Source organism: Bufo bufo, chromosome 2 (assembly GCF_905171765.1).
Source record: "Bufo bufo chromosome 2, aBufBuf1.1, whole genome shotgun sequence".
Classification (NCBI taxonomy): Eukaryota; Metazoa; Chordata; class Amphibia; order Anura; family Bufonidae; genus Bufo; species Bufo bufo.
Window position 1 is genome coordinate 460,907,096 of NC_053390.1, and position 19,099 is coordinate 460,926,194.

Consider the following 19,099-nt stretch of genomic DNA (forward strand, 5'->3'; position numbering starts at 1 on the left):
TTACCCCCCTGTAAAGCTCCATTCAGATGTCCGCATGATTTTTACGGATGCACTGATAGATGGATCCGATCCGCAAAACGCATCCGGACGTCTGAATGAAGCCTTACAGGGGCATGATCAATGACTGTGGTGATCACCCCATATAGACTCCCTGATCACCCCCCTGTCATTGATTACCCCCCTGTAAAGCTCCATTCAGATGTCCGCATGATTTTTACGGATGCACTGATAGATGGATCGGATCCGCAAAACGCATCCGGACGTCTGAATGAAGCCTTACACGGGCGTGATCAATGACTGTGGTTATCACCCCATATAGACTCCCTGATCACCCCCCTGTCATTGATCACCCCCCTGTCATTGATCACCCCCCTGTCATTGATCACCCCCCTGTCATTTATCACCCCCCTGTCATTTAGCACCCCTCTGTAAGGCTCCATTCAGATATTTTTTTGGCCCAAGTTAGCAGAATTTTATTTTTTTTTTCTTACAAAGTCTCATATTCCACTAACTTGTGTCAAAAAATAAAATCTCACATGAACTCACCATACCCCTCACGGAATCCAAATGCGTAAAATTTTTTAGACATTTATATTCCAGACTTCTTCTCACGCTTTAGGGCCCCTAGAATGCCAGGGCAGTATAAATACCCCACATGTGACCCCATTTCGGAAAGAAGACACCCCCAGGTATTCCGTGAGGGGCATATTGAGTCCATGAAAGATTGAAATTTTTGTCCCAAGTTAGCGGAACGGGATACTTTGTGAGAAAAAAATTAAAAATATCAATTTCCGCTAACTTGTGCCAAAAAAAAAAAATTTCTATGAACTCGCCATGCCCCTCATTGAATACCTTGGGGTGTCTTCTTTCCAAAATGGGGTCACATGTGGGGTATTTATACTGCCCTGGCATTCTAGGGGCCCCAAAGCGTGAGAAGAAGTCTGGTATCCAAATGTCTAAAAATGCCCTCCTAAAAGGAATTTGGGCACCTTTGCGCATCTAGGCTGCAAAAAAGTGTCACACATCTGGTATCGCCGTACTCAGGAGAAGTTGGGGAATGTGTTTTGGGGTGTCATTTTACATATACCCATGCTGGGTGAGAGAAATATCTTGGTCAAATGCCAACTTTGTATAAAAAAATGGGAAAAGTTGTCTTTTGCCAAGATATTTCTCTCACCCAGCATGGGTATATGTAAAATGACACCCCAAAACACATTCCCCAACTTCTCCTGAATACGGCGATACCAGATGTGTGACACTTTTTTGCAGCCTAGGTGGGCAAAGGGGCCCATATTCCAAAGAGCACCTTTAGGATTTCACAGGTCATTTACCTACTTACCACACATTAGGGCCCCTGGAAAATGCCAGGGCAGTATAACTACCCCACAAGTGACCCCATTTTGGAAAGAAGACACCCCAAGGTATTCTGTGAGGGGCATGGCGAGTTCCTAGAATTTTTTATTTTTTGTCACAAGTTAGTGGAAAATGCTTATTTTTTTTTATTTTTTTTTTTTCATACAAAGTCTCATATTCCACTAACTTGTGACAAAAAATAAAAACTTCCATGAACTCACTTTGCCCATCAGCGAATACCTTGGGGTCTCTTCTTTCCAAAATGGGGTCACTTGTGGGGTAGTTATACTGCCCTGGCATTCTAGGGGCCCAAATGTGTGGTAAGGAGTTTGAAATCAAATTCTGTAAAAAATGACCTGTGAAATCCGAAAGGTGCTCTTTTGAATATGGGCCCCTTTGCCCACCTCGGCTGCAAAAAAGTGTCACACATCTGGTATCTCCGTAATCGGGAGAAGTTGGGGAATGTGTTTTGGGGTGTCATTTTACATATACCCATGCTGGGTGAGAGAAATATCTTGGCAAAAGACAACTTTTCCCATTTTTTTATACAAAGTTGGCATTTGACCAAGATATTTATCTCACCCAGCATGGGTATATGTAAAAAGACACCCCAAAACACATTCCTCAACTTCTCCTGAATACGGGGATACCAGATGTGTGACACTTTTTTGCAGCCTAGGTGGGCAAAGGGGCCCACATTCCAAAGAGCACCTTTCGGATTTCACAGGTCATTTACCTACTTACCACACATTTGGGCCCCTAGAATGCCAGGGCAGTATAACTACCACACAAGTGACCCCATTTTGGAAAGAAGAGACCCCAAGGTATTCGCTGATGGGCATAGTGAGTTCATGGAAGTTTTTATTTTTTGTCACAAGTTTGTGGAATATGAGACTTTGTATGAAAAAAAAAAAAAAAAAAAAAAAAATCATCATTTTCCACTAACTTGTGACAAAAAATAAAAAATTCTAGGAACTCGCCATGCCCCTCACGGAATACCTTGGGGTGTCTTCTTTCCAAAATGGGGTCACTTGTGGGGTAGTTATACTGCCCTGGTATTCTAGGGGCCCAAATGTGTGGTAAGGAGTTTGAAATCAAATTCAGGAAAAAATGAGGAGTGAAATCCGAAAGGTGCTCTTTGGAATATGGGCCCCTTTGCCCACCTAGGCTGCAAAAAAGTGTCACACATCTGGTATCCCCGTACTCAGGAGAAGTTGAGGAATGTGTTTTGGGGTGTCTTTTTACATATACCCATGCTGGGTGAGATAAATATCTTGGTCAAATGACAACTTTGTATAAAAAAATGGGAAAAGTTGTCTTTTGCCAAGATATTTCTCTCACCCAGCATGGGTATATATAAAATGACACCCCAAAACACATTCCCCACCTTCTCCTGAGTACGGAGATACCAGATGTGTGACACTTTTTTGCAGCCTAGGTGGGCAAAGGGGCCCATATTCCAAAGAGCACCTTTCGGATTTCACAGGTCATTTTTTACAGAATTTGATTTCAAACTCCTTACCACACATTTGGGCCCCTAGAATGCCAGGGCAGTATAACTACCCCACAAGTGACCCCATTTTGGAAAGAAGAGACCCCAAGGTATTCGCTGATGGGCATAGTGAGTTCATAGAAGTTTTTATTTTTTGTCACAAGTTAGTGGAATATGAGACTTTGTAAGGAAAAAAAAAAAAAAAAAAAAAATCATCATTTTCCGCTAACTTGTGACAAAAAATAAAAAGTTCTATGAACTCACTATGCCCATCAGCGAATACCTTAGGGTGTGTACTTTCAGAAATGGGGTCATTTGTGGGGTGTTTGTACTGTCTGGGCATTGTAGAACCTCAGGAAACATGACAGGTGCTCAGAAAGTCAGAGCTGCTTCAAAAAGCGGAAATTCACATTTTTGTACCATAGTTTGTAAACGCTATAACTTTTACCCAAACCATTTTTTTTTTACCCAAACATTTTTTTTTTATCAAAGACATGTAGAACTATAAATTTAGAGCAAAATTTCTATATGGATGTCGTTTTTTTTTGCAAAATTTTACAACTGAAAGTGAAAAATGTCATTTTTTTGCAAAAAAATCGTTAAATTTCGATTAATAACAAAAAAAGTAAAAATGTCAGCAGCAATGAAATACCACCAAATGAAAGCTCTATTAGTGAGAAGAAAAGGAGGTAAAATTCATTTGGGTGGTAAGTTGCATGACCGAGCAATAAACGGTGAAAGTAGTGTAGGTCAGAAGTGTAAAAAGTGGCCTGGTCTTTCAGGGTGTTTAAGCACTGGGGGCTGAGGTGGTTAAAGGGGTTCTCCGGGAATTAAGAAAATGAAAATACTTTAATATTACTTCATTATAAATATATTCCCAAATACCTTTTTTATTAGTTATAATGGATCGTTTTGTCTGGGGAGCAATCATTCGAAGAAACAAAATGGTCGCCGTCCTATTAGTACACACAAAATCTGTCCTAATCACATAGGAGGACAAGTTACTTTACAACAATGAGGTAAAGAGCTGCCTCATCCTCATCTCTACCTGTCAGGGATTATGATCCTGAATACAGATAGGATCTTTAGCTGAATCTCTGTTAGAATTGAGTTCATGAGCAGATGTAGCTAATGAGCAGCAGCTCTTGTATGCAGTCTCCATTACCCCAGCCCCACATTACCACAGTCTGTCCTGTCCGTCCTCCCTGTACTTCATGTCTCCTCGTGAACTTTATTCCCACAAAGATTCAGCTAAATATCATATTAAACTGTATTCAGGATCAAGTAGCTCTGTTTACAACCAGTAGGATTTTAGAAGCAGTAGTGTATTCAAACATCTTCAATTAACCCTCTTCAATGTCCTTGTGTCCGTCCGGGCATGGCTCCATGGTGACTGCTACGCCCATGCCACTGCACCCTATGGGCATTTCTGCCACTTCACTCCATGTGTTACTTTCTGGGCAGTAACATTCCACAGAAGAAAGAAAACCTTCAGCATTGAAACCACCTGTGAGAAGAAATGCACATGTATTACAAAAAACTGCTTTCGGCTACTCCTTTATGTTAGATATTTTATTAAGAATCATGAAATCTACCCCAAAGAGCTAGCATTACTGCAAGAGCAGCTGTTTTGTTTGAAAGCTTTGGTGTGCTCCATATGATAAAGCACGTTCTTGGCATCTATAAGGATTCAAATAAATTTGTCAATTTATTATAAACATACTTCTGCCTGTTTTTCTTCCGTGACATAGAAAATAGCGACAGTAACTCTTTGTATAAAACTTTTTTTTTTTTCAAAATCCACCTGTGTCTTACAAAGGAACCAAAGGTAAAAATACAGGTACAGTAAGCAAAAATACAGGTACAGTACACAGATAAGATTCAACTGTCAATTCAGCTGCAGAGGTTATACTTTCTTGAAGATAATCTGAATTGATATGACTTTTGATTGCTGGGTAAATAATTGACATTACAAGGCCATAATTGTTTATTGCAATAGGGAAAACCAGGCATAAGTATGAACATCTTGAATAAGATTTCATAGACTGAATTTAAATAAAAAGTCACATTGTAAATACAGTACTTAGATATTGTACCAATCATTTTTACTGCATATAAAGTCAGAATATTGCTGTGGGAAATTAGATAACAGTTCCACTGTTAGCTGTTTGGTTCAAAATAAAGTAGAATTAAAAGCAGCTTTGTATACGAACAGACACAAAACAAAGAAATTTTAAAAAAATATTAACAAAAAGGCAGCAAATCTAGGTTTTTATTAACCGACTCTACTTTTTATGTTTTAAAGAGGAACTGTCACCATGAAATGCAGTGTAATCTTCAGGCAGCATGTTCTAGAGAAGAAGCTCGGCAGATTCAGCAAAACTTGTAATTTATACATTTAAACCTCTGCTCTTCATATAACGACAACTGCCTCAGTGTACAGCTATCAGTGACTGACAGCTATCTCTGTATACACACAAAGAATGCTATCAATCACTGATAATATCTCCCGTGTACAACTATCAGTGACTGACAGCTATGTATACACATTTACACAGAAAATGCCATCAATCACTAATAACACCTTCCCTGTGTACAGTTATCAGTGACTGACTGCTATCTATGTATACACACTTAGAAAATACTATCAATCAGTGATAACACCTACCCACCTACAGCTATTAGTGACTGACAGCTATCTCTGTGTACACACCTACACAGAGCATGCTATAAAGCACTGATATCACCTCCCCCGTGTACAACAATCAGTGACTGACAGCAATCTATGTATACACACTTACACAGAAAATGCGATCAATCACTGATAACACCTCCCCTGTGGACAACTATCAGTGACTGACAGCTATCTATGTATACACACTTATAGACGGAATCACATCAATCACTGGTAACACCTCCCCTGTGGACAACCATCAGTGACTGACAGCTATCTATGTATACACACTTATACACGGAATCACATCAATCACTGGTAACACCTCCCCTGTGGACAACCATCAGTGACTGACAGCAATCTATGTATACACACTTACACAGAAAATGCGATCAATCACTGATAACACCTCCCCTGTGGACAACTATCAGTGACTGACAGCTATCTATGTATACACACTTATAGACGGAATCACATCAATCACTGGTAACACCTCCCCTGTGGACAACCATCAGTGACTGACAGCTATCTATGTATACACACTTATACACGGAATCACATCAATCACTGGTAACACCTCCCCTGTGGACAACCATCAGTGACTGACAGCTATCTATGTATACACACTTATACACGGAATCACATCAATCACTGATAACACCTCCCCTGTGGACAACCATCAGTGACTGACAGCTATCTATGTATACACACTCATACACGGAATCACATCAATCACTGGTAACACCTCCCCTGTGGACAACCATCAGTGACTGACAGCTATCTATGTATACACACTTATAGACGGAATCACATCAATCACTGGTAACACCTCCCCTGTGGACAACCATCAGTGACTGACAGCTATCTATGTATACACACTTATACACGGAATCACATCAATCACTGGTAACACCTCCCCTGTGGACAACCATCAGTGACTGACAGCTATCTATGTATACACACTTATACACGGAATCACATTAATCACTGGTAACACCTCCCCTGTGGACAACCATCAGTGACTGACAGCTATCTATGTATACACACTTATACACGGAATCACATCAATCACTGGTAACACCTCCCCTGTGGACAACCATCAGTGACTGACAGCTATCTATGTATACACACTTATACACGGAATCACATCAATCACTGATAACACCTCCCCTGTGGACAACCATCAGTGACTGACAGCTATCTATGTATACACACTCATACACGGAATCACATCAATCACTGGTAACACCTCCCCTGTGGACAACCATCAGTGACTGACAGCTATCTATGTATACACACTTATAGACGGAATCACATCAATCACTGGTAACACCTCCCCTGTGGACAACCATCAGTGACTGACAGCTATCTATGTATACACACTTATACACGGAATCACATCAATCACTGGTAACACCTCCCCTGTGGACAACCATCAGTGACTGACAGCTATCTATGTATACACACTTATACACGGAATCACATCAATCACTGGTAACACCTCCCCTGTGGACAACCATCAGTGACTGACAGCTATCTATGTATACACACTCATACACGGAATCACATCAATCACTGGTAACACCTCCCAACTAAAGTCAGAAGAAAAAGATACAGAATAATAAATAACAAGTTCCCACAAATCTGTATGTCAATCTGCTCAGCTCCTCTTGCTCTATAACATACTGCCTGCAGATTGCACTGCAGACAGGTGATGGATCTTCATTAAGCCAACTCTTCCAGAATGAAGAGGGAGATAATTGTCAACCTGTTACCATTCATGAGTACTGGTTGGTGGCAGTTTAGTGGCCTCAATTTTCAATACAGGCTGCAGATTGCAGTGTGGCCCTATTTGCTTTGCAATGCAGGCAGGGCTACATTTTGGACTTTTGCCATGAACGGGCTTCACAGGCAAAGTCTCAGTGTAGCCATAGTTTAAATTATTAGTACTGAATTGCTAATTAGAATCTGAGAAAAAAATTATTTTTTTAGGTTCTCTAACTGAAATTTTATAAAAAGTGCCATCTCTTTAACCAGATTGTCATTTGTCATTTCATGCAATGGAAATCTTACCAAGAGCATAAATCTTTCCTTGGTGCACAGCCAGGCCATGCGCACTCCTTTTGTGTTTCATTGGTGCCACAGACTCCCAGTAATTGTGGTCTATGTTGTACCGCTCTACAGTGTTTAGCTGATTACTGCTGTCATATCCTCCAACAGCATATAAATAATTGTCCAGACACACAACTCCTGTCAGAGAAAAGAAGTGTATCTTATTAATGAATGGTTAGCATGAATAGGGATATGATAAAAAATGATGGTACTGTTACACAGTTCCATGCCGAGCCAATAAAGGTTGACAATGTAGAAGCTGATCGCCAATCGTTCAAAAAGCCTTTCACATGCCTATTATCCTGCAAAGCTGATCCAGAGGAAGGATAAACACCCTCATGAGGTGGAACCATATTTTTCTCATCTTAGTGAAAAAAATTACTTCCCAACTCCAAATCTCAGAATAGATCCCTGAATCAACAAATCTTCTCCAAAAATCTAATGGCTTTCAAAAATTATTCAAGGGAGCAGGACCATTTGAGAGAGATATGCAAGTTTAAAAGTGTTTCCAGGTGACAAGCCCTCTCTAACAACTGATGCCAGAGATGAGCTGTACAGTGCTTAGGGGTAAGGCTACTTTCACATCTGCGTTTTCCCTTTTCGCTATTGAGATCCGTCATAGCATCTCAATAGCGGGGGAAAACGCTTCCGTTTTGTCCCCATTGTCAATTGGGACAAAACTGAACAAAACGGAATGCTCCAAAATGCACTCTGTTCAGTGTGTTTGCGTCTCCATCGTGGACAGAATAACGCTGCAAGCAACGTTTCTCTGTCCGTGATGTGGTGCGGAGCAAGACGGATCCGTCCTGACACACAATGTAAGTCAATGGAGATAGAGCCGTTTTCTCTGACACAAAAGGCTCTTTGGCTATTTTAGAGATAATACAAATGGATCCGTTCAGAACAGATTCAGATGGTTGTATTATTATGACGGAAGTGTTTTTGCTAATCCATGACAGATCCAGCAAAAACGTTGGTGTGAAAGTAGCCTCATGCAGACATGTCAATGATATTGTGTGTGCATGTATGTGTGAGTGGCATTGGCGTGTATAAGTGGCGTGTATGCAGAATGTACTCTATGTGCAAGTGGCATGTGTGTGGCATTAGTCTCAAGTGTGAATGGTGCTCTGTGTACAACCTGCATATGTCTGCCATGAGTCCTGTGAGTTAATGACAAAGCAAAGTACATCCTCTTTGAATGCTATGGTTTTACGTACCAGGGCATAATATAAAAAAATTCTGGTCTTTAGTAGGTCTTAAAATTAGGTACATTTTTACTGCTTTCATAGGAATTACAAGGGTAAGTAGTAGCCAGGTACTGCCAATCAAATGTGCTTGAGTAATTGATCATCAGCAAGTGTGACCACCTCTAAAAAAGCCAAAGATTTGGCAGTTTGCTGGTCTGGAGCATTCAATTACATGTTAATACAATGCCAAAGAGGAAAGACATCAGTATTGATCTCAGAGAAACAATTGCTACTGCCCATCATCAATCTAGGAAGGGTTATGAAGCCATTTCCAAAAAATTTGAAGTCCATCAATGTACAGTGAGAAAGACAGTTGCCAATCTTTCCAGGAGTGGATGTCCCTGCAAAGTCACTCCAATGCTCAGACTACAAGCCTCAGAAAGCATGTTAAATGTTCACATTCATGACAGTACAATTAAAAAATGATTGAATAAGTATGGTTTGTTTTGAAGGGTTGCCAGGAGAAAGCCTCTTTTTAAAAAGAACATGGCAGCTCAGTCCTCTAGTTCTTACACGGGTAAATACAGTTTTGATTTTTTTTATTACCATTTAAAATTCTGCATACATACCTTTTTTTTACATCAGCTGACCCCTATATGCAGTAGAATGGTATAGCCCATGTATTAGCCCTATGTAATGTGTCCATGGCCTAACGATAACATGGCATCAGTCATGTGACATTCTTCACATCATATAATTCCTGACATTCAGTAAGCAACAGTGTTATATGACATACATGTGCTAGGTCAGCACACATCCATGTCATAACTAAATAAAACTTGTTGTGGAATAATGTTTTTATTGTTATTACAGTAACTACTTCACGGTGTTCATTTACGTAGCTGTTTGTCTTTAGGTGAGGTGATGGCTGCCTGTGTCTAGGTGATGTTATGTTGTTAATACAGTTTAGGGTAAATAAACTCTAATACACTCAGAGATATGCTTCTACATAAACACTGACAGACATGCTGAAGAGATTCTGCAACAGGTAGTAATAGCACATATGCTGTATATGTTCTGCTCCTCAATACACTACTATTCACCTGTTAGATACCTGGGCAGGTAATTAAAGCCAGGTGACATGACATGGATGTAAGGGTCACATGACTGATGCCATGTTCAGTCCTATTCAGATCTCCTATGGATGTATTTTACAGGACTACAACAAGCCAAACCATTTTTTTCCCTTTAGAGAGAGGTTACTGCATGGATATAATAAAGGTCTGTGAGCAAAACTTGAAATAGATGCATATTAGAAAATTGTTCAACATTCTGTTCCCTAAAAAATAAAATTAAAACCAGAACAGCTCTTTAAGAAATTATTTACTGAAATCAAGACCTCTCCTGTTTCTATATAGGTTTTTAACAGTTAATATGAAATCAACCAAGGCAAGGTTTGTGGGAGGGTTTTCTACCTAACTGACTTGAAGGGTCATAGTCCTGAAAAGAGAAGTTGAGTTCCTAGAGGTAGTCGTACACATTTGCGTAGTTGATAAACATGGACAATTGCAACCAAAATGATCATTCATTGGATGAGCTCTACCACACCACACTGTGCGCATCTTCAGCTCTGCTTTACCATCAACTATGCAGCGTCCTCAGCACTACTTCACCACCAACTCAATAATATTGTCAGTTCTGACACACCACAATCTCCGCAACGTTTTCATCTTTGCTACACCAACTTTGGTGTACCACCATATCCGCAACATTTTCAGCTTTGGTGCACCACCATCTCTGCTTCACTACAGTTCTGAAATGTCACCATCCCTGCTACATCTGCTACTTCACCACCTCTGCAACATCTGTTCTTTGGCCCTGCTGTACCAGCATAACTTCACTGTGCTGCATAAGACCAGACCAGAGGCTTGGCAAATTCAACTCACCAGATCAGAACACAGCAAATATTATCTCTAAACAGTCAATTGTTTATTGGCACAAGGAAAAATAAATATGCATAAAATATGTATAGGTATTCATAGCAGTTTAATGCTAGCACAGTAAACTACTGCACTCCAGAGCAGTATGAAGGTTAGTCTGGGGTGTAATGCACAGTCATTACAAGAGATGAGAAGTACCAACCTGCACCACTTCGTATAGTATTCATTGATGCCACATAATACCACTGGTTATTTTCTGGATGATAACATTCTACAGTGCTCAGTCGGTTTTCTCCATCAAATCCGCCAACTGCATATAAAAGGCCACGACATGACGTTATTCCTGCCCCAATTCGTGCAACTTGCATGGGAGTTATAAATGTCCATTGGTTGATTTCAGGATCATATCTATAGAATGAAACAGTGAGAATCACTAACAGGACAAAACCTTTACTGTACACTCATAGTATATTACCCGTGATCATAACATAGTAATATAGGGTAATTTATCAAGCAGAAATATGCCTAAATTAGGCCGTTGTGCTGCAATCCGTGACTTTTCCCACTTACGCCAGGTCTAAATAAGTGGGCATGGCGTGGGCGGAAGGTCTGACAGGTCAGTCTCATTTGCCATTTTCTACGCCTGTTTAGGATGGTTTTGTGAGGTGACAAGTTCCCATTAAGATGAAAAATGGCAGGGTCCTGAAGGGGTTAAAGTGACAAATGTCACATGTTTCAAGGCTGTTGCATGGACTCTGGAGCAGTGAGTCACATGAGAAGTGACAGAAACTTCTTCACTGAATTTGACTTAACCCCTTAGGGACTTAGAGCGTACCGGTACACCCTGTTTCCCGAGTCCTTAAGGACCCAGGGCGTACCGGTACGTCTTAACTTTACAACACGATTGCGGCGCGGCGGGGGTTAATCAGAACAGGATGTCCGCTGAAATCATTGGGTATATTAGGTATTGCCGTGTCCGTATCGACCGGCTCTATAAAAATATCACATGACCTAACCCCTGAGATGAACACCGTAAAAAATAAAAAATAAAAACTGTGCTAAATAAACCATTTTTTGTCACCTTACATCACAAAAAGTGTAATAGCAAGCGATGATAAAGTCATATAGAAACATAGAATGTGTCGGCAGATAAGAACCATTTGGCCCATCCAGTCTGCCCAATATACTAAATACTATGGATAGCCCCTGGCCCTATCTTATATGAAGGATAGCCTTATGCCTATCCCATGCATGCTTAAACTCCTCCACTGTATTTGCAGCTACCACTTCTGCAGGAAGGCTATTCCATGCATCCACTACTCTCTCAGTAAAGTAATACTTCCTGATATTACTTTTAAACCTTTGCCCCTCTAATTTAAAACTATGTCCTCTTGTAGCAGTTTTTCTTCTTTTAAATATTCTCTCCTCTTTTACCTTGTTGATTCCCTTTATGCATTTAAAAGTTTCTATCATATCCCCTCTGTCTCGTCTTTCTTCCAAGCTATACATGTTAAGGTCCTTTAATCTTTCCTGGTAAGTTTTATCCTGCAATCCATGTACTAGTTTAGTAGCTCTTCTCTGAACTCTCTCTAAAGTATCAATATCCTTCTGGAGATATGGTCTCCAGTACTGAGCACAATACTCCAGATGAGGTCTCACTAGTGTTCTGTAGAGCGGCATGAGCAACTCCCTCTTTCTACTGTTAATGCTTCTCCCTATACATCCAAGCATTCTGCTAGCATTTCCTGCTGCTCTATGACATTGTCTGCCTGCCTTTAAGTCTTCTGAAATAATGACCCCTAAATCCCTTTCCTCAGATACTGAGGTTAGGACTGTATCACTGATTTTATATTCTGCTCTTGGGTTTTTACGTCCCAGGTACATTATCTTGCACTTATCCACATTAAATTTTAGTTGCCATATTTTTGACCATTCCTCTAGTTTTCCTAAGTCCTTTTCCATTTGGTGTATCCCTCCAGGAACATCAACCCTGTTACAAATCTTTGTGTCATCAGCAAAAAGACACACCTTACCATCGAGGCCTTCTGCAATTTCGCTGATAAAGATATTAAACAATATGGGTCCCAGAACAGATCCCTGAGGTACCCCACTGGTAACGAGACCTTGGTCTGAATATACTCCATTGACTACAACCCTCTGTTGCCTGTCCCTCAGTCCCTGCCTAATCCATTCAACAATATGGGAGTCCAAGCCCAAAGACTGCAATTTATTGATAAGCTTTCTATGTGGGACAGTATCAAAAGCCTTACTAAAGTCTAGATAAGCGATGTCTACTGCACCTCCTCCATCTATTATTTTAGTCACCCAATCGAAAAAATCAATAAGATTAGTTTGACATGATCTCCCTGAAGTAAACCCATGCTGTTTTTCATCTTTCAATCCATGGGATTTTAGATGGTCCACAATCCTCTCCTTAAGTATGGTTTCCATTAATTTCCCCACTATTGATGTCAGGCTTACTGGCCTATAGTTGCCCGATTCCTCCCTACTACCTTTCTTGTGAATGGGCACAACATTTGCTAATTTCCAATCTTCTGGGACGACTCCTGTTGCCAGCGATTGGTTAAATAAATCTGTTAATGGTTTTGCTAGTTCAACGCTGAGCTCTTTTAATAGCTTTGGGTGTATCCCATCAGGCCCCTGTGACTTATTTGTATTAATTTTAGACAGCTGACTTAGAACCTCTTCCTCTGTAAAGACACATGCATCAAAAGATTCATTAGTCTTCTTTCCTAACTGAGGTCCTTCTCCTTCATTTTCCTTTGTAAAAACTGAACAGAAATATTCATTGAGGCAGTCAACTAGTTCTTTATCTTGTTCTATATACATTCCTTCTTTTGTTTTTAATTTGGTAATTCCTTGTTTTAGTTTCCTTTTTTCATTTATGTATCTGAAGAATGCCTTCTGGCCTTTTTTCCCTGACTGAGCTAATTTCTCTTCTGCCTGTGCTTTGGAAGCTCTTATAACTTGTTTGGCCTCTCTCTGCCTAATCTTATAAATTTGTCTGTCATCCTCGTTTTTTTTTTTTTTTTATAATTCCTAAATGCTATCTTTTTGTTTTTAATGATTTTGGCCACTTCTGCTGAGTACCACAGTGGTCTCTTCCTTTTTTTGCTTTTACTGACAAGCCTAATGCAATTTTCTGTTGCCTTCAATAGTGCCACTTTTAAGTAGTCCCATTTCTCCTGGACTCCAATGAAACTGTTCCAGTCTGATAGGGACTTGTATACCACTAATCTAATTTTAGAAAAGTCAGTTTTTCTAAAATCTAAAACTTTTGTTTCTGTGTGGTGTGACTCAGTCACTGTACTTATAGTAAACCACACTGACTGGTGATCACTAGATCCCAAGCTTTCCCCTACAGTAATATCAGATACCAAATTCCCATTTGTGAATACTAAATCTAAAATGGCCTCCTTCCGGGTTGGCTCCTCCACTACTTGCTGTAGAGATAATCCCAGTAGGGAATTTAGAATATCTGTACTCCTGGCAGAACTAGCTATTTTGGTTTTCCAGTTTACATCTGGAAGATTGAAGTCTCCCATAATGATAGCTTCCCCCTTCAATGTCATTTTAGCTATTTCCTCAACTAGTAGATCATCTAATTCTTTGACTTGGCTAGGTGGTCTATATATCACACCTACACGAGTTACCTTATGATTATCAAGCTGCACTGTAACCCAAACTGACTCTAAATTGTTCTCACTAACTTGTATCAAATTAGATTTTAGGTTATCTTTCACATACAGGGCCACCCCTCCCCCCTTCTTGCCTTCTCTGTCTTTCCTGTATAGAGAGAACCCTGGTATTGATATATCCCAGTCATTACTCCCCTTGAACCACGTCTCAGTAACAGCCACTACATCTATATTCTCAGATGCCATTATAGCCTCAAGTTCATTGATCTTATTCCCTAGACTGCGAGCATTTGTAGACAAGACTCTGAGCTTGTCATTTCTTAACCTTTGTGCTACTGGCCTCTTCTGGCATTGTTCCGGGGGGCAGTTGGACTGCTGGATTATCACTCTTTTGCCCCCCTTTCCTAGTTTAAATGCTTCTTAGCAAATACCTGGAACTGTTCACTGAGGACATTCGTTCCTTTGAGAGAAAGATGCAAACCATCTTTCTTGTACAGTTCTTTTCCATTCCAACAAGAGCTAACATGAGACACAAAGCCAAATCCTTGGTTCAGACACCATTCACCAAGCCATACATTGAATTCCTTAATGCGCATCTTCCTGTCATGCTGAAGGTTATGCACAGGCAAAACTGCAGAGAATGAAACAGTTGATGCAACCTCCCGTATATCCTTTCCAAGTGTGTGAAAAGCTTCTTTCACCTTTGAAACCTCATTGCAAGCCAGATCGTTTGTCCCAAGATGGAGAATAACATCCACTTCCCTTTCCTGCTTTGCTTGCCTAACAATATTAAGGATCCGTCGTCTATCCCTGCTAGCGGTAGCACCAGGGAGACATCTCACAACACCATTCTCCTCAAACTTCACACCTCTTATGATGGAATCGCCCACCAACAGCTGCTTACTATCATTCCTCACCTTCTCCTTTTTGTCTTTGGCTGCAGTCTTACATACTTTAGGCATGGGAGATGATTGTTTCTCACCCACTGTGCTTGAGCCATCCTCCATGTTGCTCTTGCACTCTGAAAGTGCTGCAAATTAATTATGGAGAGCCACAGACTGTGGGACATGCCTTCTATCCACAACTCTCAGTCTATGCACCCCAAAATAGCGCCAATCGAATCGTCATCTCATCCCGCAAAAAATGAGACCCTACCTAAGATAATCGCCCAAAAACTGAAAAAACTATGGCTTTCAGAATATGGAGACACTAAAACATGATTTTTTTTTCTTCCAAAAATGATATTATTGTGTAAAACTTACATAAATAAAAAAAAGTATACATATTAGGTATCGCAGCGTCCGTGACAACCTGGTCTATAAAAATATCACATGATCTAACCTGTCAGACGAATGTTGTAAATAACAAAAAATAAAAATGGTGATAAAACAGCTATTTCTTGTTACCTTGCATCACAAAAAGTGTAATATAGAGCAACCAAAAATCATATGTACCCTAAACTAGTACCAACAATACTGCCACCCTATCCTGTAGTTTCTAAAATGGGGTCACTTTTTTGGAGTTTCTACTCTAGGGGTGCATCAGGGGGGCTTCAAATGGGACATAATTTGTGTCAATAAAACCAGTCCAGCAAAACCTGCCTTTCAAAAACCGTATGGCATTCCTTTCCTTCTGAGCCCTGCCGTGTGCCCGTACAGCGGTTTACGACCACATGAGGTGTTTCTGTAAACTACAGAATCAGGGCCATAAATTATTAAGTTTAGTTTTGCTGCTAACCCTTGCTTTGTAACTGGAAAAAAATTATTAAAATGGAAAATGTGGGAAAAGTAAAATTTTGAAATTGTATCTCTATTTTCCATTAATTCTTGTGGAACACCTAAAGGGTTAACAAAGTTTGTAAAATCAGTTTTGAATACCTTGAGGAGTGTAGTTTATAGAATGGGGTCATTTTTGAGTGGTTTCTATTATGTAAGCCTCGCAAAGTGACTTCAGACCTGAACTGGTCCCTAAAAATTGGGTTTTTGAAAATTTCAGAAAAATTTCAAGATTTAAATAGTAATCTAATACGTATGTCAATCATAGGGACAATGCAGTGAAGAGAAAACTTTCCTTGTGATATCCCTGCAGTGTCACTCAGCCCAGAGACGACCCCTGAAGGTGGGGACTCTCTGTCCTCATACCTATACTGTCAACAGCCCTAGTTGGCCCTCACGGGTCCCTGTACCCCACCGCGTTTCTCCCACTCTTGGGTTCCTCAGGGGGTCAATATATTGTGAGGTGGCTAGGTGCAATAAACGCCACCCAGAGGGTTATATACATCACATAAACAAATACACACAAGACACTGAATGGATAAAATCAAAATGCTGTGCCAAAATTGTATACTGCACCGGCAACCACTGCTAAGGGGTGAGGGGTGATAGCGATGAACTCATACAGACAAACTGCCTGTGAGTCAACCCCTCTGCTTGAGGTCCACCGGGTGATGATGACCCAAAGATACCTGCAAAGAAAGAGCAGGTCCTAGAATCCACACACATAACAAGCGCTTTAAATGCAAAGTAAGCCTGTCACATGTACTCACTTGGACTACTCAAGGAATGTAGACTAACGTCTCCGCCGGTGTGTTGTGCCAAAGACAGCCAGCCCGATTTAAATAGCCTGTGGGGGACGCGCTGTTTCCCACCGCCAAATGATGGGGCGCCTGGCCCGTGTCCACTTCCTGTAGGTGGAGCGCACAGGCTTACGGTCCGCCTATTCTTTGCTACTGCCCATGCACCTGACTCGGCAGTGGAACGCATCGATGGGATATGCGTTCCACACAGTTCATATCCGCTTTACATGGTAAATGCATATAGTAGAGGGTCTGAAACTGTACCAGCGCTGGGATCCTAAAGACGAGTACTCCCTCCCTGTGGTCATGAGGGATTGACAAACATAAGGGACAGGGAATCACTCTATTTACATCCCCAGGCTAAGGATGTGTATCCCTACATTATCTTAGGGGCTAGATCCCTTGTCCTATTCACCCTAATAGATCTCTATTAAGGTTAATAGGACTTTACACTGTCCCTGCTGCCCTGTGCATAGTGCACACAGCAGCAGGGAGCCGACTATGGCAGCCAGGGCTTCAGTAGCGTCCTGGCTGCCATGGTAACCAATCGGAGCCCCAGGATTACACTGCTGGGGCTCTGATCAGAAGCTGCCACTGCCGCCAATGAGAGGAGGTGAGGGGACTCTGTGGCCACTGCCACCAATGATTTTAATACTGGGGGTGGGGGGGGGGGGGGCGCACTGCGCCACCAATGATTTTAATACTGGGGAGGGGAAGGCGCACTGCGCAACCAATGTTTTTAATACATTAAATTTTTAATTATCATTAACACAATGATAATTAACGTTTAATACAAATACAGCCGGCGGCAGAAACATATTGCCGGCACCCGACCTTTGACAGGGAGCTGCGATCAGCAGCAGTTAATTGCCGCGGATGCAGAGCCCTGTCAGAGGCAGGGTGCCGGCAAATGTCTTTCTGCCGCTTGTATTTGTAATGTATTAAACGTTAGTTATCATTGGTGGCGCAGTGCGCCCTCCTCTCTTTGATCTCATTGGTGGCAGCGGCACAGGGGGGAGAGAGACTGCTTCCTTCTCCCCCTTCTCTGATACTGAGCTGTGCAGTAGCACAGCCTAGTATTGATAACAGGCAAATAAGATACCGGGACAAAAGTATCGATTGGTATAGAAAAACAACCTTAATGGCATGTGCATACGTATACTTCTAATTGATTTGGCACCACACAAAAGAAGATGAGAATCGCAGAAATTGCGATAACACGCGAGACTTCGTGTAATAACTTCGGGAATTATTACTGTAAAAAAACCTTATACAAAAAAGAATAAGGAACACTCCAAGCCCCTTGGGAAAAAATCCATATTCAATGTTCAAGTCAAGTTGCTAAAGACCTGAGGGTCGAAATGTCGCTATGTATGCAGCCTAACTACTGAATAAAACACCATTTCTCTACATTGCTGTGAAAAAAAAACAAAAAAAACCTTGGTACTGAACTCTGGTTCGGTTCCAAGGTTTTTTTAAAGTAATAATTAATTCTCAGTTACTATACGAAGTCTCGCACGACTTTGTAAAGTAAACTTTGGCTCATCGGAGCCAATACATTCTAATATTAACAATAGCGGGAGGATGCTCACCAGTTAAACTGGAGCCCAGCCCACTGACCACCCCTCAGTGATATAAGTGAACACAAAAAATTCTGAAAGATGGCTGGCTCACAGTAAATTGCATATACCGTATTTTTCGCCCCATAAGGCGCACTTTTTCCCCCTCAAAATGGGGGGAAAATGTTAATGCATTTTATGGGGCAAATACAGTGCAGAGGAAAAAAAACGGCCGGCACATTGCATGTTGCCGGCACATCGCAGTCTGTGCAGCATAGGGATAGCAGCCAGCGATGTATCGGACATCCGTCTTTTCACTGACTTAGGCTACTTTCACACTTGCGTTTTGTGTGGATCCGTCATGAATTGATCCGTTCAGATAATACAACCGTCTGCATCAGTTCAGAACTGATCCGTTTGTATTATCTTTAACATAGCCTAGACGGAAAGTCAATGGAGGACGGATCCGTTTTCTATTGTGCCAGATTGTGAAAAACGGATCCGTCCCCATTGACTTACATTGTGTGCCAGGATGGATCCTTCTGGCC

The 19,099-nt window shown here is 41.1% G+C and overlaps 1 protein-coding gene across 4 annotated transcripts in view; it reads right to left on the minus strand.

Annotated features, from left to right (window-relative positions):
- Positions 1–4,125: 4,125 nt before the first annotated feature.
- Positions 4,126–19,099, minus strand: part of LOC120989502 (kelch-like ECH-associated protein 1A) — a 38,928-nt gene continuing 23,954 nt past the window's right edge. For all 4 annotated transcript variants that reach the window (XM_040417643.1, XM_040417644.1, XM_040417645.1 and 1 more), the window contains 3 exons: positions 10,961–11,166; positions 7,593–7,769; positions 4,126–4,352 (listed from right to left, as the gene is read on the minus strand). In XM_040417643.1, coding sequence (XP_040273577.1) covers positions 4,189–4,352; positions 7,593–7,769; positions 10,961–11,166 — 547 coding nt within the window. In that variant the 3' untranslated portion in view covers positions 4,126–4,188. The remainder of the gene's footprint in view (positions 4,353–7,592; positions 7,770–10,960; positions 11,167–19,099) is intronic.